The 23,734-nt window shown below is 40.9% G+C and overlaps 1 protein-coding gene across 1 annotated transcript in view; it reads left to right on the forward strand.

Moving 5' to 3' along the window:
• Positions 1-23,734, forward strand: part of ANK3 (ankyrin 3) — a 251,108-nt gene that overhangs the window by 101,627 nt on the left and 125,747 nt on the right. The window contains exons 18-19 of the mRNA XM_088019888.1: positions 3,110-3,307; positions 16,587-16,685. Of these exons, the coding sequence (XP_087876014.1) occupies positions 3,110-3,307; positions 16,587-16,685 (297 nt within the window). The remainder of the gene's footprint in view (positions 1-3,109; positions 3,308-16,586; positions 16,686-23,734) is intronic.

Consider the following 23,734-nt stretch of genomic DNA (forward strand, 5'->3'; position numbering starts at 1 on the left):
CAGTGCCAAGGCGCTTTCGTTAAGGAAGGAGCGAGAATGGATATAGGGTCGGCAAAGAGCCTCCTGTACCCCAGGGAAGCTTTAGCATTTCTGAATCTGATAGTGGTGAAAAATGGGGGACAAAGGCTCAGTAAGGCCCGATTTGAGCCTGACGCTATGACAACAGTGACTTCAGTGTGAACTCTTCCTCAATTCACGTGCTTGGTCCTTAGGGTATGTGATGCTTTCTTGCCTTTTCTTCTCTTTTGTAGAATTGCCAACATATTTTCTTACTCATAGTGTCCTAGAAACACGATGTGATCTTGTAATGGGGGAGCAGGAAAGGTGCTGGAAAAGGAGATGGGCTTCTGTAATCTATTTTAGCCAGATCTAATTCCTGAGGCAGGACCCCGCACTAGAAGGAGGATAACCTGGGTACTTGTGGAAGGGATAGTGAGCCCTAACTTGTTATTTGTCAGATTTCTCTTCCATAAAATGTGTGATATATCTATTGATATGGAACAGCAGATAGAGATGGTGAAATTTCTTAGAAAAAATATAAAGCATAATATAAATATATTACTTTGGGTCATTTAAAGTTGCATTTCCTTTTGTTTTCATCTTGAAATGCAAAAGCACACTTGGCAAGCATTTTGTCCCCTACATCAAGGGGAGAAAAATATTTAAGATGATTCTGTAGTTGAATCTCTCACTATTTTCTTTCTCTTCTGATAAATGCATCTGTCCCCTTTAGTGTGACAGGTAAGAATCATTTGACTTTCCAGAAATTAGAAAGCACTTAGGAAATTTAGAAAATTTCTTAAGGTCTCAAGGTGAACTATTTGTTTATTATTTGAAACATGTTTTAAGTCTTTCTGAGATGAACTTCCCATTCTAAAATAATACCATCGATTGTTTTTCTCTTGCTTTATACTTTCCTTTGTAGCTCAGGTACGGAGCTCAGAATAAAGCCCTCAGTAGTAATGAGTAACTTGTCTGATATCAGCATGCATTACAGAGATGCCAGAGCTTCTCTGGATTAGTGTTCTTTAGGACCTAGGATTTTTGGGTGGAATTAAAAGTAATCAAGAGGAGTGTCACCTCTCAGAGGACACTGACCTGCCTTCAGGTTTTGAAAAGTGACTAATGTGAAGGTTATGTCCATGCAAAAGCAAAAAGAAATAAGATGCATGATAAGAAGCTGAACTCAGACTATCTTGCTGTCACCACTCTGTTTAGCCAGCGTTAGACATATTGACTAATCAGATGTCCTATTTTAGCACTGTTTTGTGAATTTTGGTCTTTTATGCAGGGGTGGGGATGGGAGCGAAACAGACCTCCCCCTCCTATCACTCGCTGTAGAGTTGAGCTCAGTCCAAAGCTCTACATTTGGCTCTGAAGGCAGTCTCTTTAGGGTGTGTCTGTGCAGAGGGACAAATGCTTCCCAGGTCAGCTGGGGTTTCCAGATGGCAATAGGTCAAAACTAAAAATAGGGATATAAAATCTTCTATCCTGGCCCATCCCATTTGGCAGAGGGTGGTTTCAGAAGAGTCTGGAAGTGGCATTTCCACTTGCATGTGTTGATATCCAACAGCTTAAATCCTGTACAATTGATTACAGGAAGAGTGTCTGTCAAGTGAGAAACACTCCTCCTAGGACACACTAGTGACTTAAAATATGAGGGTTGATTGCTGTAGGCTGACCTATCAGTGGTACAGCAGCCCTACTGTCCTCTATGTTGATTTTGACCCATCTGTATTGCTTGGAAAGATCGCGACTGGTAGTTGTCTAGATTTGGATTGTCTTCCCAAATACAAATCCATGAATTCTTTTTTTTTCTCTAAACCTTCTTTTCTATAAAAAAGTCATTCTAATTTTTCATTGACATATTTTATATAGTCAAATTCATGCCCAAGTCAAAATATAACCTTGCATTTCTCTTAAATGACTGTAAGGCAGGACAAGGTCCCCTCCCTAGCACAGGGGACCTCTTTTTCTAGAGCAAAGGACTTTGAAGGATCCTGAGGCACAGCTAAATAACAGTTTGCCAAAGAAATTTAGGTCGCCTCTACCTTGAGCTCCAAGGGTCAGCCAAGATGAGGATCCCAGAATGTTCCAAAAGTTCTAGTAAGTCTGACTCAAATTCTAAGGATTCACCAGTCACCATGAGGCATTAGTAGGGATACAAAGACAGATCTGACACAATACCTGCCCTCAACAAATTTGTATTTTAGCAGGAGGAAACAGGTGTAGAAAGGAAAGAGTGCCATTAAATATCTCCAAGAATTTGATTAGAGTCAGTCAGGTTGGAGTGGGTGTTAAGAGGGGAAGGAGGAGTGAAACACTTCGTGGGAATATGACCCTTGAGCTGAAGCTTCAGCTGGAAGATGCTGGCCCCGAAGACCTGGTGGGGAAAAACATTCTTGATAGAGTGAGGCAAAACAGAAACGAGCTGTATCTTATTTGGGAAACCAGTTCAGCTGAAGCAGAACCTAGAAACTAGGGTTTCATAAAAGAGACAATCAAAGGGGCCATGAGAGGAGGGTGCCTGGGTGGTGCAGTTGGTTAAGCATCCAACTCTTGATCTCAGTTCAGGTCTTGGTCTCAGGGTTGTGAGTTCAAGCCCCGCATTGGGAGCTTACTCAAAAAGAAATAATAATAAAACAACGGGGCTGTGAGAGTAGATTATAGCATCTTGACTACCATGAACATTACATTTTTCAACTTGTTCGAAACAACCATTAAGGATATTTTAAAGACAGAATAATAGCTCTGAATGTGCCCATATTGATTGTTGTTTCCTACTTGGGTTTCCTCTCATTACCAATTTAAATAAAGCAAGTAATGATTGAGCACCTACCAACATAACTACTCTATTCCTTTTGCAAAACCAGTGGTACTCTGTTTCTCCTGCATTAAACCATCCACAGGATGTTTTCCTGATTTAGAAATGTGGAGGATGAGGGCAATATATTAATGACACAGCTCGATTTATCAGTTTGCTTATGTGAGTCTGAATTTTTAAACCGTCGAAGAAAATCACTAGAAAGGGAAGCATTCTATTTGAAAGTGCACTGCACACATTTTTATCTCGTTCCTGGGCATGTGACCAAGTGATTCGTGTTGACAGAATGGTTATACACCACTGCACATCGCTGCCAAAAAGAACCAGATGGACATAGCGACGACTCTGCTGGAATATGGTGCTGATGCAAATGCAGTTACCCGGCAAGGAATTGCTTCCGTCCATCTTGCAGCTCAGGAAGGACACGTGGACATGGTGTCACTGCTCCTCGGCAGAAATGCTAACGTGAACCTGAGCAATAAGGTAACCTTGCTTTTTCTCTACAAAGCTTACAACAGAACCTTACCTCTCAGAAAGGTCACTGAGAAGCATGAAGAATCCAGGTCAAATCAAATTTGTAAAGCGTAATATTGCACAAAGATGTTTGCCAAAATGTTTATTATGGCAAAAACTTTGAGAAAATATGTTTAAGCAGTAAGATAATGGTAAATCAGTAATTGTAAAGTCTTAACAATTGAATAACATATAGCCCTAAAAATGCAGTCCACAACGTTTTTCTGAAAAATATGAAATTTTGTTTAGGATGTTAATTCAAAGAGCAACATTGTTACCATACCAAAACCTAGTAAGTAGTAAGTTGTAAATTCTAGGCTGTTGAGTTAGTCCACAAACATTTTGGGACACCTCCTCCTTGCCTGTCCCAATTTTAAGTCGGAGATGACAGATATTGGAAGTAGTGCTGCCTCCAGAGAGTTCATTAACAGAAATTTAGAGTAGGTATTTTATTCATAGATTGGAAAGATTGTTAGTCTTCATATGTAAATTGGCAGTTTCAAGGAACTGATGAAGCCTCTGTTCCCCAAATTTTTCAAACTCCCCTGCCTTCATAGTTGACATCCCGACTCTTTGTGAAGAATTTTGTGAAGCAAAGCAAAAATCCAGCCCACAACTGGCCAGAGACATGTTAATGAAGTTACGACCTCACATTGCATATACGGGGTTTGCTGAACTGTTTATTAATACCTAAGTCTGAGATCTGCTCAAAACACAGAACAGATGTTTCTAAGTCTTCCCTTCAGATAACACAAAAGGCTGCAAGAGTCCCCCAAATTCTTGATAATGCGAACTCCCTGGCTTCTTCTCTACCAGTGGTGATGGCACAGCCCTAGCTCAGATACTGGAGTGGAGTTTCAAGATAGCAAGAATTTTATGATGACAAATAACAAGTAACTTAATTTTTTTCTCCAAAAATGTGGCCTGTGTTTTGGAATCACAGAAGCTTTGAATCTCCTGGGTGTGAATCCTAAGCCTGATTTACTTGATGTGACCTCAACGAGCTTCTGTTTTGTCCTCTAGTAAATGAAGACAAAATATTTACCTCACAGAGATGTCATAAAGATTAACTGCAGTAACTTTCAGCACCTTCTTCTTAAAGCAGAAAAAGAATAGTTGTCTTAATTTTGGACTTCTCACAATTTGGGGAAAAGGTTATTCTGCACTAATCTAAGTTCCCAAGGTTGTAAATTAACACATTCTATAGATGAAAAGACATAGAGGGGAAAACAGGGAAACCTTTCTTTCAGTTTTAGTATCTTGAAAATCCTTTGTGATCATTGCAGAGCAAACACATTTTTTCATATTTTTCTGGTGTAACAATTTGATTTTCTCATATCTTTTTTTTTTTTGCAGGGATCTTTTTTTTATTTTTTTTTATTTTTTAAATAATTTCTTATTGTTATGTTAATCGCCATACATTACATTATTAGTTTTTGATGTGTTCCATGATTCATTCTTTGTGCATAACACCCAGTGCTCCACGCAGAATGTGCCCTCCCCAATACCCATCACCAGGCTAACCCAACCCCCCAACCCCCTCCCCTCTAGAACCCTCAGTTTGTTTTTCAGAGTCCATCGTCTCTCATGGTTCATCTCCCCCTCTGACTTACTCCACGTCATTCTTCCCCTCCTGCTATCTTCTTCGTCTTTTTTTTTCTTAACATATATTGCATTATTTGTTTCAGAAGTACGTATCCATGATTCATTAGTCTTCTACAATTCACAGTGCTCACCATAGCACATACCCTCCCCAATGTCTATCACCCAGCCACCCAGTCCCTCCCACCCCCCACCACTCCAGCAACCCTCAGTTTGTTTCCTGAGATTAAGAATTCCTCATATCAGTGAGGTCATATGATACATGTCTTTCTCTGATTGACTTATTTCACTCAGCATAACACCCTCCAGTTCTATCCACGTCGTTGCAAATGGCAAGATCTCATTCCTTTTGATGGCTGCATAATATTCTATTGTGTGTATACATATATATATATATATATATATGTATACACACACACCACATCTTCTTTATCCATTCATCTGTCGATGGACATCTTGGCTCTTTCCACAGTTTGGCTGTTGTGGACATTGCTGCTATAAACATTGGGGTGCACGTACCCCTTCGGATCCCTACATTTGTAACTTTGTGGTAAATACCCAGTAGTGCAATTGCTGGATCGTATGGTAGCTTTATTTCCAACTGTTTGAGGAACCTCCATACTGTTTTCCAGAGTGGTTGCACCAGCTTGCATTCCCACCAACAGTGTAGAAGGGTTCCCCTTTCTCCACATCCCTGCCAACATCTGTCGTTTCCCGACTTGTTAATTTTAGCCATTCTGACGGGTGTGAGGTGGTATCTCATTGAGGTTTTGATTTGGATTTCCCTGATACCGAGCCATGTTGAGCACTTTTTCATGTGTCTCTTGGCCATTTGGATGTCTTCTTTGGAAAAATGACTGTTCATGTCTTCTGCCCATTTCTTGATTGGATTATCTGTTCTTTGGGTGTTGAGTTTGATAAGTTCTTTATAGATTTTGGATACTAGCCCTTTATCTGATATGTCATTTGCAAATATTTTCTCCCATTCTGTCGGTTGTCTTTTGGTTTTGTGGACTGTTTCTTTTGCTGTGCAAAAGCTTTTTATCTTGATGAAATCCCAATTGTTCATTTTTGCCCTGGCTTCCCTTCCTTTGGCGATGTTTCTAGGAAGAAGTTGCTGCAGCTGAGGTCGAAGAGGTTGCTGCCTGTGTTCTCCTTTAGGATTTTGAGGGACTCCTGTCTCACGTTTAGGTCTTTCAACCATTTGGAGTCTATTTTTGTGTGTGGTGTAAGGAAATGGTCCAGTTTCATTCTTCTGCATGTGGCTGTCCAATTTTCCCAACACCATTTGTTGAAGAGACTGTCTTTTTTCCATTGGACATTCTTTCCTGCTTTGTCAAAGATGAGTTGACCATAGAGTTGAGGGTCCATTTCTGGGCTCTCGATTCTGTTCCATTGATCGATGTGTCTGTTTTTGTGCCAGTACCATACTGTCTTAATGATGACAGCTTTGTAATAGAGCTGGAAGTCCGGAATTGTGATGCCGCCAGCTTTGCTTTTCTTTTTCAATATTCCTCTGGCTATTCGGGGTCTCTTCTGGTTCCATTCAAATTTTAGGATTATTTGTTCCATTTCTTTGAAAAAGGTGGATGGTAGGGTGCCTGGGTGGCTCAGTTGGTTAAGCGACTGCCTTCGGCTCAGGTCATGATCCTGGAGTCACGGGATCGAGTCCCACATCGGGCTTCCTGCTCAGCAGGGAGTCTGCTTCTCCCTCTGACCCTCTTCCCTCTCGTGCTTTCTATCTCTCATTCTCTCTCTCTCTCTCAAATAAATAAATAAAATCTTTAAAAAAAAAAAAGAGAAAGGTGGATGGTATTTTGATGGGGATTGCATTGAATGTGTAGATTGCTCTAGGTAGCACTGACATCTTCACAATGTTTGTTCTTCCAATCCATGAGCATGGAACGTTTTTCCATTTCTTTGTGTCGTCTTCAATTTCTTTCATGAGTATTTTATAGTTTTCTGAGTACAGATCCTTTGCCTCTTTGGTTAAATTTATTCCTAGGTATCTTATGGTTTTGGGTGCAATTGTAAATGAGATCGACTCCTTGATTTGTCTCTCTTCTGTCTTGTTGTTGGTGTATAGGAATGCCACTGATTTCTGTGCACTAATTTTATATCCTGCTACTTGACTGAATTCCTGTATGAGTTCTAGCAGTTTGGGGGTGGAGTCTTTTGGGTTTTCCACATACAGTATCGTATCATCTGCGAAGAGTGAGAGTTTGACTTCCTCTTTGCCGATTTGGATGCCTTTGATTTCTTTTTGTTGTCTGATTACTGTGGCTAGGACTTCTAGTACTATGTTGAATAGCAGTGGTGAGAGTGGACATCCCTGCCGTGCTGACCTTACGGGAAAAGCTCTCAGCTTTTCCCCATTGAGAATGATATTGGCTGTAGGTTTTTCATAGATGGCTTTCATGATATTGAGGTATGTACCCTCTATCCCTATACTCTGAAGAGTTTTGATCAAGAAAGGATGCTGTACTTTGTCAAATGCTTTTTCTGCATCTATTGAGAGGATCCTATGATTCTTGTTCTTTCTTTTGTTAATGTATTGTATCACGTTGATTGATTTGCGGATGTTGAACCAGCCTTGCAGCCCAGGGATAAATCCCACTTGGTCATGGTGAATAATCCTTTTAATGTACTACTGTTGGATCCTATTGGCTAGTATTTTGGTGAGAATTTTTGAATCCATGTTCATCAAGGATATTGGTCTGTAATTCTCCTTTTTGATGGGGTCTTTGGTTTGGGGATCAAGGTAATGGTGGCGTCATAAAATGAGTTTGGAAGTTTTCCTTCCATTTCTATTTTTTGGAACAGTTTCAGGAGAATAGGTATTAATTCTTCTTTAAATGTCTGATAGAATTCCCCTGGGAAGCCATCTGGCCCTGGGCTTTTGTTGGGAGATTTTTGATGACTGCTTCAGTTTCCTTAGTGGTTATAGGTCTGTTCAGATTTTCTATTTCTTCCTGGTTCAGTTTTGGTAGTTGATACATTTCTAGGAATGCACCCATTTCTTCCAGATTATCTAATTTGCTGGCATATCATTGCTTATAATATGTTCTTATAATTGTTTGTATTTCTTTGGTGTTGGTTGTGATCTCTCCTCTTTCATTCATGATTTTGTTGATTTGGGTCATTTCTCTTTTCTTTTGGATAAATCTGGCCAGGGGTTTATCAATCTTGTTAATTCTTTCAAAGAACCAGCTCCTAGTTTCGTTGATATGTTCTACTGTTCTTTTGGTTTCTAGTTCATTGATTTCTGCTCTGATCTTTTTATTTCTCTTCTCCTGCTGGGTTTATGCTTTATTTGCTGTTCTTTCTCTAGCTCCTTTAGGTGTAGGGTTAGGTTGTGTATTTGAGACCTTTCTTGTTTCTTGAGAAAGGCTTGTATTGCTATACACTTTCCTCTCAGGACTGCCTTTGCTGTATCCCAAAGATTTTGAACAGTTGTGTTTTCATTTTCATTGGTTTCCATGAATTTTTTTAATTCTTCTTTCATTTCCTGGTTGACCCATTCATTCTTTAGTAGGATGCTCTTTAGCCTCCATGTATTTGAGTTCTTTCTGACTTTCCTCTTGTGATTGAGTTCTAGTTTCAAAGCATTGTGGTCTGAAAATATGCAGGGAATAATCCCAATCTTTTGGTAGCGGTTGAGACCTGATTTGTGACCTAGGATGTGATTAGTTCTGGAGAATGTTCCATGGGCACTAGAGAAGAATGTGTATTCCGTTGCTTTGGGATGGAATGTTCTGAATATGTCTGTGAAGTCCACTTGGTCCAGTGTTTCATTTAAAGTCTTTATTTCCTTGTTGATCTTTTGCTTAGATGATCTGTCCATTTCAGTGAGGGGGGTGTTAAAGTCCCCCACTATTATTGTATTGTTGTCAATGTGTTTCTTTGCTTTTGTTAATTGCCTTATATAGTTGGCTGCTCCCATGTTCGGGGCATAGATATTTACAATTGTTAGATCTTCTGTTGGATAGACCCTTTAAGTAGGATATAGTGTCCTTTTTCATCTCTTATTACAGTCTTTGTTTTAAAATCTAATTTGTCTGATATAAGGATTGCCACCCCAGCTTTCTTTTGGTGTCCATTAGCATGGTAAATGGTTTTCCACCCCCTCACTTTCAGTCTGAGGGTGTCTTTGGGTCTAAAATGAGTCTCTTGCAGACAGCATATGGATGGGTCTTGTTTTTTAATCCAATCTGATAGCCTGTGTCTTTTGATTGGGGCATTGAGCCCATTTACATTCAGGGTAACTATTGAAAGGTATGAATTTAGTGCCATTGTATTGCCTGTAAGGTGACTGTGACTGTATATTGTCTGTGTTCCTTTCTGATCTATGCTGCTTTTAGGCTCTCTTTTTGCTTAGAGGACCTCTTTCAATATTTCTTGTAGGGCTGGTTTCATGTTTGCAAATTCCTTTAGTTTTTGTTTGTCCTGGAAGCTTTTTATCTCTCCTTCTATTTTCAATGATAGCCTAGCTGGATATAGTATTCTTGGCTGCATATTTTTCTCACTGAGTGCTCTGAATATATCATGCCAGTCCTTTCTGGCTTGCCAGGTCTCTGTGGATAGGTCTGTTGCCAATCTAATGTTTCTACCGTTGTAGGTTACATATCTCTTCTCCCGGGCTGCTTTCAGGATTTTCTCTTTGTCTCTGAGACTCGTAAGTTTTACTATTAGATGTCGGGGTGTTGACCTGTTTTTATTGATTTTGAGAGGGGTTCTCTGTGCCTCCTGGATTTTGATGCCTGTTTCCTTCCCCACATTAGGGAAGTTCTCTGCTATTATTTGCTCCAATATGCCTTCTGCCCCTCTCTCTCTTTCTTCTTCTTCTGGCATCCCAATTATTCTAATATTGTTTCATCTTATCGTATCGCTTATCTCTCGAATTCTGCCCTCGTGATCCTGTAGTTGTTTCTCTCTCTTTTTCTCAGCCTCTTTATTTTCCATCATTTGGTCTTCTATATCGCTGATTCTCTCTTCTGCCTCATTTATCCTAGCAGTTAGTGCCCCCATTTTTTTTATTTTATTGTTATGTTAATCACCATATATTACATAATTTGTTTTGGTGTAGTGTTCCATGATTCATTGTTTGTTCATAACACCCAGTGCTCCATGCAGAATGTGCCCTCTTTAATACCCATCACCAGGCTAACCCATCCCCCTACCCTCCTCCCTTCTAGAAACCTCAGTTTGTTTTTCAGAGTCCATCATCTCTCCTGGTTCGTCTCCCCCTCTGACTTACTCCCCTTCATTCTTCCTCTCCTGCAATCTTCTTCTTTCTTTTTTCTTAAAATATGTTGCATTATTTGTTTCAGAAGTACAGATCTGTGATTCAACAGTCTTACACAATTCACAGCGCTCACCGTAGCACATATCTTCCCCAATGTCTATCACCCAGCCACCCCATCCCTCCACCCCCGACCACTCCAGCAACCCTCAGTTTGTTCCTGAGATTAAGAATTCCTCATATCAGTGAGGTCATATGATACATGTCTTTCTCTGATTGACTTATTTCACTCAGCATAACACCCTCCAGTTCCATCCACGTCGTTGCAAATGGCAAGATCTCATTCCTTTTGATGGCTGCATAATATTCCATTGTGTATATATACCACATCTTCTTTATCCATTCATCTGTCGATGGACATCTTGGCTCTTTCCACAGTTTGTAGTGCCCCCATTTTTGATTGCACCCCATTAATAGCCTTTTTGATTTCGACTTGGTTAGATTTTAGTTCTTTTATTTCTCCAGAAAGGGTTTCTCTAATAACTTCCACGCTTTTTTCAAGCCCAGCTAGTATCTTTAAAGTCATGATTCTGGACTCTAGGTCCGACATCGTACTAATATCAGTATTGAGTAGGTCCCTGGCAGACGGTACTACCTCTTGTTCTTTTTGCTGAGGTGATTTTTTTCATCTTGTCATTTTTGTCCAGAGGAGAATAGATGAATGAGACAACAGAATGCTAACAGGTTAACAACGTCTCCAGCAAATATACTCTATACAAATCAGAAAAGACCTGAAACCAGGGGACAAGAAAGGGAAAGAAAGAAGAGGAAAAAAAAGGGAAAAGAAAAAGATAAAAACAAACAAAAACAGAACAGAAAAAAAACAGAATATGATCAAATATGATCAGGCTAGTGCATAGATCAGTTCCACACACTAGCTTTTGGGCATATTTTGGTCTGTTAGAAGAAAGTGCCTGCTAAAATTTTAAAGGAAGAAAGAGTTATATATATATGTACAAAATAAGGGTTGATACAATGAAGGGATGGAAGATGACTGTAAAGATGAAAATTATAAAAGATTTTATAAAAGGAATTGATAAGAAGTTATTTTTTTAAAGAGAAAGAAGAAGATTTAAAAGAAAAAGAAAAAAAAAAAAAGGGGAGAGAATGTGATCAGGCAGGAGAATAGAACAAAGCCATACACTAGTGATTTAGGGTATATTTTTATCTGTTAGAAGAAACTGTATCCCAGAATTTTAAAGAGAGAACAACTTATATGTATATGCCAAAAATAAGGGTAACTACTATGAAGGGATAAAAATATGACTCTAAAAATGAAAAATAAAAAGTTTTTTTTAAAAGGGATTGATGTTTGAAAAAGGGAAAAAGAAAAATTCAAAAAAAAAAACAGTTAAAAAAATTAACTTTGAAAAACTAATGAATTATGGTAAAAAAGCCATGAATTCTATGTGTAGTATTCCCCTAGCGCTGGAGTTCTCCCGTTCTCCTTGATTGGTAAACTTGTTCTTGGCTTGCTGGCTGTTCCTGCTGATCTTTTGGGGGACGGGCCTGTTGCCGTGGTTCCCAAATGTCTTTGCCGGAGGCGGAATTGCCCCGCCCTTGTGAGTCCGGGCTAAGCAAGCTGCTCGGGTTTGCTCTCAGGAGCTTTTGTTCCCTGCAAGCTCTCAGTACAGCTTTGGAGGACCAGGGTGAAAATGGTGGCCTCCCAATCTCCGCTCGGAGGAGCTGAGAACTCGGGCCCCGCCCCTCAGTGTGCCCCCAGAGAAAAGCAGTCACTCCCATCTCCCAGGTCTCCGGCCGAACTCCGTGCTCACCCGGCCTGTGACCGAGCGTTTCTATCTCTGGCACCTGACCCCACGTGGAGTCTCCAAACCCAGCAGATCCCTGTGGTGCGCTTCTGTGCCGCTCCCCGGGGGGGGGGGGGAGTCTCCCCGGATCTGCCGCTTGTTGGGTCCCTGCTGGAGGAGCAGTGGTCCAACTGGGCTGTGGATCACAGTTTATGGCAACCCCGAGCTGAGAGCCCGATCCTTGGCTCCGTCTCTGCAGCCGGCTTCCCCGCTCCGATACCTGGGAGCTCTGCCACACTCAGGCACCCCCGGTCTTTCTGTGACCCCGAGGGTCCTGAGTCCACACTGTCCCGGGAGGATTCCACCCCCCGCTTAGCCACTGGAGCGATGTCCCTCAGCGGAACCGACTTCTAAAAGTTCCGATTTTGTGCTCCGCGGCGCTATCACTTGCCAGAAGCGCCGACGGAGGCCCCCTCCCCTGCCATCTCTCCTCCCGAATATCGCCTCGGATTCACTTCTCTGCACGTCCTACCTTCCAGAAAGGGGTCGCTTTCCTGTTCAGCGTGTTGTTGCTATTTTCTTCTTCGATCTCCTGTTGAGTTCGTTGGTGTTCAGAATGGTTTGATCCCTATCCAGCTGAATTCCTGAGACCAGACGAAATCCACGTCTCCTACTCCTCCGCTATCTTGCTCCTCATATCTTTCTTTTTAAACATTCCTTTTAGGAATGCATGTCTCTGATTTAATAGGAATCACAGAGCAATTTCAAATAGCCATTATCAGGATTTTTTTTTTTTTTGAGCTTTTAAATTTCAAGGGTTCAAATACTAACATAGAGACCAGGCTTACAATAATCTGCTACAAAATTCAACTTATCTTAATGAGGTAGAAGACCTGGTCTTCTCAAATGGAAGTACATTCTGACATCCACTGAGTCTTATTTTAAGAGTCCAGAATAATATAGCTCACTAATTCTCTCAGAGACAATATAGGCCTTAACAATTGGTTAATAGGTAAATATTTTCAGTAGATTTCATACCAAAGTACAGTGTGACTTTTTTTCTTTAAAATCTAGCAGTCAAAATAAATACATAAATAAAATACTCCAGTCAACTAGTTGCAGTTTATATCCAGCCTTGCATTCACCTTAAAATCATAGAAAGTTTTAGACTAAAAATACTTCAGCATTTCTCAGTGTTTGCTTTGGTAGACTGGACATTAGTGAGGGAATTTTGGGGACCACCTGACATAGTTAACCAAGGCAACCTGGATGTCATCAGCCACCTTCCTGAAAAAACTTGACATCAGCAGAAATACTTCCAGGGAAATTTCAAAAAGCAGATCAGCTGGCTTCCCATTAGCACAGTGTGCTTTAGGAACTTGCAAGAACTTCACGGCACCTAGAAATGATCTAATAAGAAGGCATTTGTAAATCTTTGCTTCCTTTCTCAGTTGCCATGGTCTCTAGAAAGTACTAAATAAGCCTTGAGTTGAAAACAGAACATGAGTAGAACTTCATTATGCAATAAGGAGCTCGGAGAGTTAGTTCTCTGTCAATTTGTCCTGAACTGCCCGAGTTTTAAACACCTGCCCATCCCAACTCCCCACTTAACACCATAAAATCTGTCCTTGCTAAAGAAAATCAGTATTAAAAGAAAGACATAGCTTTTATGAAAACTGATGTTGAACTAAACCCTTCATTGTTTTCACTTTGTTCTTTTCTTATTAGCCACCAGCAGTTCCTGGTCACTTTAAGGAAAAGAGGCCATAAAGCCCAATTACTACTGAAGTGTTAGCATTTTATTTGATTCACTTTCACTTTTGATGTTCCTACCTACCTTCCCACTTGGATTTTGCAGACCACAAATAGCTCCATTCCTTTGTACTGCTAATGGAATATTAAACAGGGCTGTTGATATTCTGAGTTGGTGGTGTTCTCTGATTCTAAGTAAATGCCATTTTTAAAATGAGCAATGGTTGAAACCTTATAAAAGATTAACAGGTAACTTCTGAAGTCAAATGGGGCTGTTTTAACCATCATGCTATTTTTTTAAAGATTTTATTTATTTGACAGAGAGAGACACAGAAAGAGAGGGAACACAAGCAGGGCGAGTGGGAGAGGGAGAAGCAGGATTCCTGCCGAGCAGGGAGCCTGATGTGGGGCTCGATCCCAGGACCCTGGGATCATGACCTGAGCTGAAAGCAGACGCCTAACAACTGTGCCACCCAGGCGCCCCCTGTCACGCTATTTTTTAAAAATCTTTTTAATGGAAATCATGAAGATAAAAGTTTTTTTTTATTTACCCTATTTTACCTAAAGGTGATTGCTTTGTCTTCTGATTTAATAATTTAGTAGATGATTAAGTGCTAGATGCTAGACTCTGGTTACGTAAAGATTAAAGATACATCTACCTCAACAAGCTCACAGTGGTTTGAGGAAGACAGACAAGAAAACAGAATTTCAGTGCAGAATTATGATGCTCTTAGTAGAGGTGAGCACATAGAAGGTGTGCACATAAATGTAACAATGAGCCCTTTAAGAGACAAGGAGGGAGGGAGAAGCCCAGGAGAGCTGGGAGTCACCCCATGCCCCAGTTAGAGTGGGGAACCCATGGGGGCAGCGTGAACATAGACTTCGGAACGCAAGAGAGTAGGGCACATACCAGAAGACATTCCCCAAACTTTGCTGAGAACCATCAGTAAAGAATCTTCAGAAGTCTTGAAAAGTCTTTAACTTAGAATAGGTGACCATGTCACTTGTACGAAATATTATGGCTAAAAACATTTATTTCCTCTCAAGTAGAACATGGACGGGGTGGAGGGATGGGAGAAATGGGGGCTGGAGATTGAGGAATGCACTTGTAATGAGCACCAGCTGATGTGTGCAAGTGTTGAATCACTGTCATGTACACCTAAAACTAATAGAGCACTGTGTTAACTAACTGGAAGTAAAATAAAAACTTAAGTAAATCAATAAGGTAGAAGAAGGGACATGATTCTCAGATGATGTCCGTTTGGGTGATGCCAGTTTTGGCCCCAGCTTGTTTTTCTTGGGTTTCAGTTGAATGCATCTGCCCTCCTTTCCATATTTCCTCTTTTCTACAGTTTAAGTGGGCTTCCTCCCAAATCCTGTAAACATTATTAAAAAGTCAAGAGCAAATGACTCTTCCTGAATAAGTAATATTCGGCATCTCGAGGGCTCTTGTGCCCTGGCTGCTGTGGCATCTGACTCACCCCTCTCCTCTGACAAATAGGACAGCTGAGGTTCTCATTGCACGGATGCTAGAGGAAGAGACGGAAGGCTTCCAGGTTGCAGAGATTAACTTCTGTGCTCATAGTAGGGGAAAGAAAACAACCTGGAAGCACTAATGCCAAGTTACTTTCTCTTAAATATTATTCATGAAAAGATGCTTTAACAGCTACAGAGGATTTTTAAGGCAGAGTACAGTCTCGGTGATCTTTTTCTTGGCCGTTGGAACAACTAGGTGGCCTGCATGTTCTGTCATAGACTCAGTTTCAAATATTCAGTCTCATTAAACAGATAACCCATCTAAATGACCTGGAAATTCTCATGATACAGCATTCATTTTGCATTTCCCAGGCCATCTTTCGTACCCAGAAGCAACATATAGAACATATTTATCAGCTTTGGGTATTCATATTTGTTGGAGAAAATAGTGCCATCATATATTAATTTATCATCATATTTAATTTATAACCAATTTTTCTTTTAATAATTTCTGCTAATGCCAATGCCAATGGTAATGTGTTGAAATTCCTGCATAATTTTGCAAAAAAAGGTCTCTGGGGGGTTTGGTAGGTATTTATTTACTTATTTTTTGAGTATAGTTGACATACCATCTTACATTGGTTTCAGGTGTACAACTTGGTGATTTGACAAGTTTACCCATTATGCTGTGTTCACCACAAGCGTAGCTGCCGTCTCTGTCCCATCACATCACTATGACAGTATCTTCGACTCTATGCCCGTGACTTATTCACTCCATAACTGGAAGCCTGGACCACCCCCTCCCCTTCACCCATGTTGCCGGTCCCTCTATCCGCCTTCCTTCTGGCAACCATCGGTTGGTTTTCTGTATTTACAGGCCTGATTCTGCTTTTTGTTTCTTCATTTAATTTTTTTTCTTTGTGGAAGCATTTTAAGGCAAATCCCAGACATTATATCATTTTATATCATTTTTTTAAAAAGACTAGTTTTAAAAAATGAACACTGAGGTATGTAGTAGGAAAATGATATAATGTCTGGGGTTTGCCTTAAAATGCTTCCACAAAGAAAAGAATGAACAGGAAGTAGGGCTGGATGAAGCAAATGTAGGAAAACCTTGAGGATTGCTGAGTCTGTGATGAAGACACAAGATTCAGGCCACCCCCTCCACTTCTGAGGGTGTTTGAAATTTTTCATGAAGCCTGCAGGTAGCAGTGTTGCCGCGGTGCTAGTATGTAAACTTATCCTGCAGATTTTTTTAACATACCAATTCCAGGCTTCCTGTCCTACTAGAGTTCATAAACTGTGGCTGGAACATGCCTGTGTGCTGCACTCCCTTCTCTAAGATGACTGTACTTTGACTCTTTCGCAGAGTGGCCTGACCCCGCTCCACTTGGCTGCTCAAGAAGACAGAGTGAATGTGGCCGAAGTCCTCGTAAACCAAGGGGCAAACGTGGATGCCCAGACAAAGGTATACAAAAAGAATGTGCCCATATAAAGTGTCATTTAGTGACTCCTATATGGAAACAAAAACAGTTTGATTTGGGGGGGGAGGTGAGGACAAATTTTCCATCCTATCTCTTACACATAGTATTTAAAACATATATCTATGCAAGGGACACCAAAGTCTCTGGTGACAGTGGCCCAGATGCTTTTATCTTCAGTGGCCTAGGCACTTTATCCTGGCTGCCTGTAGATGCCTGCCCGTGGTAGCGCTATTGATCCTTGTTACAACAGATCTGTCCTTCAATGGCAGAGTGTAAAATCTTGCTCCTTCCTTAGCTGTTGTGATTGACTTAATGCATACAGAAAAATTTATCAGTGGTTTGTGACCTTTAACTTTGTTCAGACGTAGTCTATAAAAAAGGATAAAGTAAGTTTTATGCAATTATCATTCACTTGCTACATTCCTTATGGCATGTGTGGTTGCTAGCATTTCTCTCTCTCTCAGACAAGTAGCGCTCTTCAAAAAGGAAAAAAAATGCTACTTAATATTCTATAATGCCACAGTTTCAAATTCAGATAAGAAAAATGAATGTTTCGTGTCTTCATCAGAGATAGGACTTCAATTATTAATCTCATTTCTCTGAGCATTTTCTTTCAGCACTTTTTTTGTTACCTCTTCATAGCAAACTTGTTTTATCTATTCTAAAATAGAACTCTTGTTTCTTTCTATGTGTCATATTTTTGACACAAAAGTAAATGCTTATTAAATATGACTACAAACATCTTGAGTATCCTATAGATTGGTTCTGAGGTGTAGTGATCCTGAAGATATTAACAAATATAGAAGTATCACTAGGAATTCCCCAAGTAAGAAGGTATTCACACATCGGAAGCAGACTGGATTTACTGGCTAAGCATAGAGGGGACAGGCCGAGTAGACCGCACCCTTTGGACACTGTTCGGCTCTCCAGCTGCAGCTGCACCACCCACACTGTGTTCTATTAAAAAGAAGCTGCCTGAAAGAGATCTGACCAGGCAAGATCCTGTCTGTGTTTTAAAGTCTGTGTTAAAATAGTAAAGCAAGTACCATTGTCCCTGGCCGGGACAGCCCTGGGTGGGGCTGGGGGTAGGTAATGCCCTTTCTGGAATCTCTGTGCCCTTGCAGTCTCCGTAGCCTGCACTGCTTGCTCAGCAATCTCTTCACTCTATTTCCCTCCCATTCTAAAAAAATCTCGTTGTCCTTAGCCTTGAATGCTTCCCTAGCTAGCTGAGTGTTTAACAGTAAAGGCACTGGTAGCAGCCGAGTGCTTCCCTGTTACTTTCCATTTTGAAAATAAAAGCATTTTTAATTCTGAGAAAAGAATCAGACTGGGGGCACCTGGGAGACTCAGTTGGACTCTTGATTTTGGTGCATGTCATGATCTCAGGGTCATTGGATCGAGCCCCACATCAGGCTCCATGCTAGAGCCTGCTTAAGGTTCTCTCTCTCCCTCTCTCTCTCTCTGCCCTTGCTCATGCTCTCTCTCTCTCTTAAAAAAAAAATAATAATCAGACTGAATTTAGCTTATTATTCCTTATTTTATTAACGGTAAATATATTCATCTTGTGTTGTTTCATTTACACACAAAAACACAGACTTAAACACTTTTTTTGGTTACCTCTCCCTTGACAGATTAAAAATTCTAGGAGTCCCACACAGGGTTAAGTTTCTCTGTATGTTTTTGCCCCTGCACATCTGAGGCATACCCTGTCATTCAGTCCGAAAGTGAGACACTGATCCTCCAGGGCATGTCGGGAGGCAGGACGCGGTGCTGTGTGCCTTCTTGTGCACGGGGCCCCTGGCTTAAGAGTCTTGGGCCTCTACCAGGGTCTCCTCCTAACTCCGCCTGCCCACCTCAGGTCATGATCAGTAACCATTTTTGACCTTGGTGTAATATTTATGAAGCATGTTCCCTTTCCTGCCCTTTATAAGTGATGCCCTTCAGAAAACACCTTTCTGTCTCTTACAAATTCTTTTCTCTTCCTTTCTCGTCTCAGCAAAGATCATAGCACCCAAAAAACTGAGGCTATGATTGTCCCCTTGCTGAGAAGAGCAGAACGGCAGGAGAGGGGTTGTTGGGACTTGCTTTCTAATCTTGTGAATAAAGGAATTTATTATATTCTGCGAACTTCCTAATTCTTACTAGTGAGATGACATCCCTGAGCAGCCTACAGGTGTTGAGTATGGTACCATCCAATTCATTGGCTTAAATTTAAGCATAGTAGGGCATCTGGGTGGCTCGGTTGGTTAAGCGACTGCCTTCGGCTCGGGTCATGATCCTGGAGTCCCTGGATCGAGTCCTGCATTGGGCTCCCTGCTCGGCAGGGAGTCTACTTCACCCTCTGACCCTCCCCCCTCTCATGTTCTCTCTCTCTCTCAAATAAATAAAATATTTAAAAAAAAATTTAAGCATAGTAATCATGAAGACATTGAGAGCTCTTTTCTATTGTGGGGAAAAGACTGGAAAATCCTGGTAACAGCTTTCACGGCCTTCCCACTGGCTTGCTGAGCTTCTATACCTCCAACTCTGTATTTGTGGTTCACTGAATCAGATCAGACTAAATTGTCCTGCTGGCCACAGGGTTTAATATTCAGTGTGGTTCAGCTGAAAAAAGTCACTCTTTTGCTTTTTAAAAGGATAATCTCCTGAAGCATTTTATGTAGGCCACCCAAAATACACTGATTCTCAGCAGTACTGATTAGCAAATTAATAGTTAAATTATATTTATTTAAAGATGTGTAAAATAATGAAAAAAAATTTATTTGATACTCATTTCACATTCATTTTTAGAGCTCCTACTAGATGCCAAATTCTTAACAGGTTGATATGTTCCTTGTCCTCAATAGTATTTATAGTCTAGAAAGGAAGATAAGTGACAATAAAAATAATACGATAATATAATAGCAAAGTGTATTACCCATCTTCTCTGTGTCATGTATTAAGTGCTTTACCTTTATTAATTAGTTAAATCCTTACAAGTACCCTAGAAGGCGGGTGAGATTGGTATCCCTGTTTTACAGATGAGGAAACTGAAGCACAGAAAGTAGTTACTTGTACAAGGTCACACAGCGAATTAGTACAAAGCCTGACTTTAACCCCATATATAAAGAAATAATTTTAGAAATATTGTCATTAACTGAATTATTTTACAAAGGTGGGGAGTGTAGAAGGGAGCTATAACTGGTTCAGTATCACAGAAACAAGAGAAAAAAATTGGGGGCATATCCCAAGGTGCTGCTAGACAATTAAGATTTCAGAGGGCCTTAATATGCCAGGCTGAGTAAGTTCAGTTCAGCTTTTTATCCTGTTTGCACTGGGAAGCCTTGGAAGGCTTTAAACAGAAGAGTGGGGGCACCTGGGTGGCTCAGTTGTTAAGCATCTGCCTTCAGCTCAGGTCATGATCCCAGGGTCCTGGGATCCAGCCCCACATCAGGCTCTCTGCTCAGCAGGAAGCCTGCTTCTCCCTCTCCCACTCCCCCTGATTGTGTTCCCTCTCTCGCTCTGCCTCTCTCTGTCAAATAAATAAATAAAATCTTAAAAAAAAAACACACAGAGAAGAGTGATAAGATCAGACATCCAGTTTAGAAAGATTCCAGGAGACTGTGCAGAGACTGAGTTGGTCAAAGGAATTTGGAGCTACTGCCAAGGTCCAGATGGAGAATAAAGAAGGCCTCCACTTAGCGGCAGATGGGACATTGATGAGCAAGACAGAAATCGGAGAAATACTTAAAGAAGTATGAGCAATAAGATGTGAAGAAAAGTGAGAAATTGAGGATGAATCTAAGGATGTGAGCCCTGTGACTGGGTGATCACAAGTACTATTCAAGGAGACTAGAAATAAAGGAGAGAAAGCTAGCTGGGGAAAGAAGACCAGGAATTCTGTATTGGGTGTGTTGTATATTAGTTGATTTAGGGGCTGTCTAGGTGGAAAAATCCAGTAAATGACTAAAGTTTTGGCTCCAGGGTATAGGATAGGAGGTCTGGACTAAAGATCCCAATTTGGAAGTTGTCAGAATAGATGTATTAATTGAAGTTGGGAATGCAGATGTGATCATTGAGAAACAGCATGGAGGAAATCAAAGCCCAACCCACTGGGATCAATGATATTTTAAAGTGGATGAAGGAGGTAGAAGCAGGCCTAACGAAGGGTGGGAAGGTGATCAGGAAAGAATATGACATGGACGCCAAGTCATGAATGACAGTCCAGGAGGGTACATCAGGCGAGAGAAGCACTAAAGCACATCACTGGGTTGGCACATGGGTGATTAGAAAGCAGGTCCCCTGGAACACGGGAGGAAGGGGGTGGGGAGGGAAGAGTGAGTGGAGATGCCTTCTTTCAAGAAGCTTAGCTTTGGAAGCATCTAGACCTAGAAAAAGAGACAAATATTTAGAAGAGGGTTTTTTGTTTCTAAGATTGGAAATATGTAAATGTTGTTGGCTGAGAGGAAGGTGCCCGGAGAAAGAGAAGAGGCTAAATTATAAGATGCATCAGAAGTGGGATAAGCCACACTAGGGATAGAGATGGCAGTTTACTTATTTTTCTCCTATCATTTTGAAAATATTCATTTGCTTTGCCCCTTCTATAATGCCTGAGATAGTTGCTTGTTTTTCTCCCTCGGTTTATTCCCACATTGATTTTGGAGGTAAACAATAAAGCAAAAAACTATGGGGGAAAATGTTCAACTTTTTTTTTTCCTTTTAGTGTGTTGAGACTTTCAGCTATACTACCTTCAAGAAATTAAATACTGAGAGTTTATTTTCTAAGGAAAAATTCCTGTTTGTTATGAAATGTACTTTTTCAATTTCAATTAGTTATACTGAACTAAAATTTTGAAAAAACTGTGAGACTATCTTACAGTCTTCCATGGATCTTTACCTGCCATATTATCAAGTACTATTTCATATAACGTGTGACAATAGAAGGATGTTCCTTAATAGCATCAACACATAAAAATTGAAAACAAAATTTTTACCTGAAATAAATAAAATCAGGGAGTAGTCATAGCTGTGAAAAACGAAAGCCAGGATGGACTCCTAGGAGGACCACAGATTTTAGGAGGTTGGGAGTAAGTGTGGATTTCCTACTCCCTCTCTCTCAAACCATTTGTGTGGGGATGCACCTGACTACGACCCAATAAGATTTGGTCCTGTGGTACCATAGATCAGAAACACCAGCCTGATTCTCCATCTGCACCTGTTAGCTCTTCCTATACAATTACAGCCTTTCAGTATTGCCTAAAGGAGAAGACAACTCCTGCTCGTAAGGATGGGCTAAGTAGGCAACAGTGGAAAAAGAGGCAGAGACTGCTCAGTTAGCTGAACTGTGATTATTTCCTAGCCATTCCCAAAAGAAGAGTTGGTCTTTCCAAAATCGATTCCTGCTAATTGGAAAGAATTTCTCAACTCACATCTCTCTGAGCATATTTGTGCAAGGTGCCATTTAATGTGGGAATCTTCTGGCCCTCAATGAATGGAAGAGCCCCATTTTGGTTTCTCTAAATGCCAACTAAATCTTCCTGGCCATACACATGTCTTTTTTAATAAAATACTTTAATACTTGTGGAACAGCAAGAAGACCAGTGTCCTCGAGTACAACAAACAAGGAAGAGATTATTAGGAATGAGCTCAGACATTCAATGAATAGGGGGTATAGAGAAGGGACCAGCTCGGACGGGTCCCGTAGCCCATTATAATGACTTAGGGTTTTACTAGGAATGAGATGGAAAGCTATGAGGATGAGTAGAAACTGAACATTAAGATTCTTAACATGATTCAGTTTCTTTAGTATACTTAGCACAACAGCCTTTAGAAACTGTTGCATCATTGCTTAGGCACACTGACTAAAAACCTAAAAAGTTTCTTTTTTTAATTTTTTTTAAAGATTTTATTTATTCATTTGACAGAGAAAGAGAGATAACATAAGCAGGGGGAACAGCAGAGGGAGAAGCAGACTCCTCGCCGAGCAGGGAGCCCGATGCGGGGCTCGATCCCAGGACCCCAGGACCACGACCTGAGCCGAAGGCAGAAGCTTAACCCACTGAGCCACCCAGGCGCCCCTAGAAGCCTGAAAAGTTTCTTAATATTTAGATTTTAAAAATATTTTCTGTATGTTTTTAGCTTGGGATTAATCCTCTACCACCAAAGTTGGAAATAATGTTACTTCAGTTAAGCTAATTGTACTGAGAACCGATTGGAGAAAACCTTTTGCATGCCTCTCCCACTGAGCGGCACTGTGATTCCTAATACAATAGTCTGAGTTCCTCAGTATGGAGAAAGAAGTCTGCAAAGTTAGGCAAGTCAGTTCTGCTTACCAGGACAGGATCTCCTTCATCACGTGTGGAGCAGCTTCAGGGGCTGAAAATCAGACTCACGTACAGGGTTATGGCACGCTCTAGCCGTGGGAGTCTGGGCAGCACTGACTGTTCAGTTTGTGGAGCAGAATCTGACCCAGAGTAAAGCTCTTTAGGGCAGCACATCCTGGTGAGATGTCTTCACCTTCCACAATCAGCTGTGGTCTGGGCATGCCCTTTTCAAATTCACATATACCCATTTGCTAGCACGTCTCGGTCAGTTTGGGCTGCTATGACAAGAATACCGTAGGGTGGAGAAACTGTCATTTCTCCGAGTTCTGAAGATTGGGAAGTCCTAGATTAAAATGCCAGCAGATCCCTTTCTGGTTTGCAGGTGGCCATCTCGTGCCTTCTTGTTGTAGCTTCACGTGGCAGAGAACAGAGAGCAGAGGCAAGCCGTCTCCTATCTCTTCCTATAAGGGCACTAATCCCATTCATGAGGGTGCCACCTAATTACCTATGACCCAATTACCTCCCAAAGGCCCCATCTCCAAATACCATCACCCTGGGGACTGGGGTTTCAGCATGGGAATTTGAGGGGATACAAACATTCTGTCTATAGCACAGAGTCACCGTAAAGTTACAAGAGTGCCTAACATACGAGATACAGACCCTTGAAAACGTGGATGTCCCACCTCTCCCCCTGTGCACACTGAGTTTTTAATGTTTTTAAAAACTCAGTC

The sequence above is a fragment of the Eumetopias jubatus genome, unplaced genomic scaffold (genome assembly GCF_037043125.1).
Source record: "Eumetopias jubatus isolate StellerSeaLion01/CBP00866 unplaced genomic scaffold, mEumJub1_p1.0 scaffold_17, whole genome shotgun sequence".
Lineage (NCBI taxonomy): Eukaryota > Metazoa > Chordata > Mammalia > Carnivora > Otariidae > Eumetopias > Eumetopias jubatus.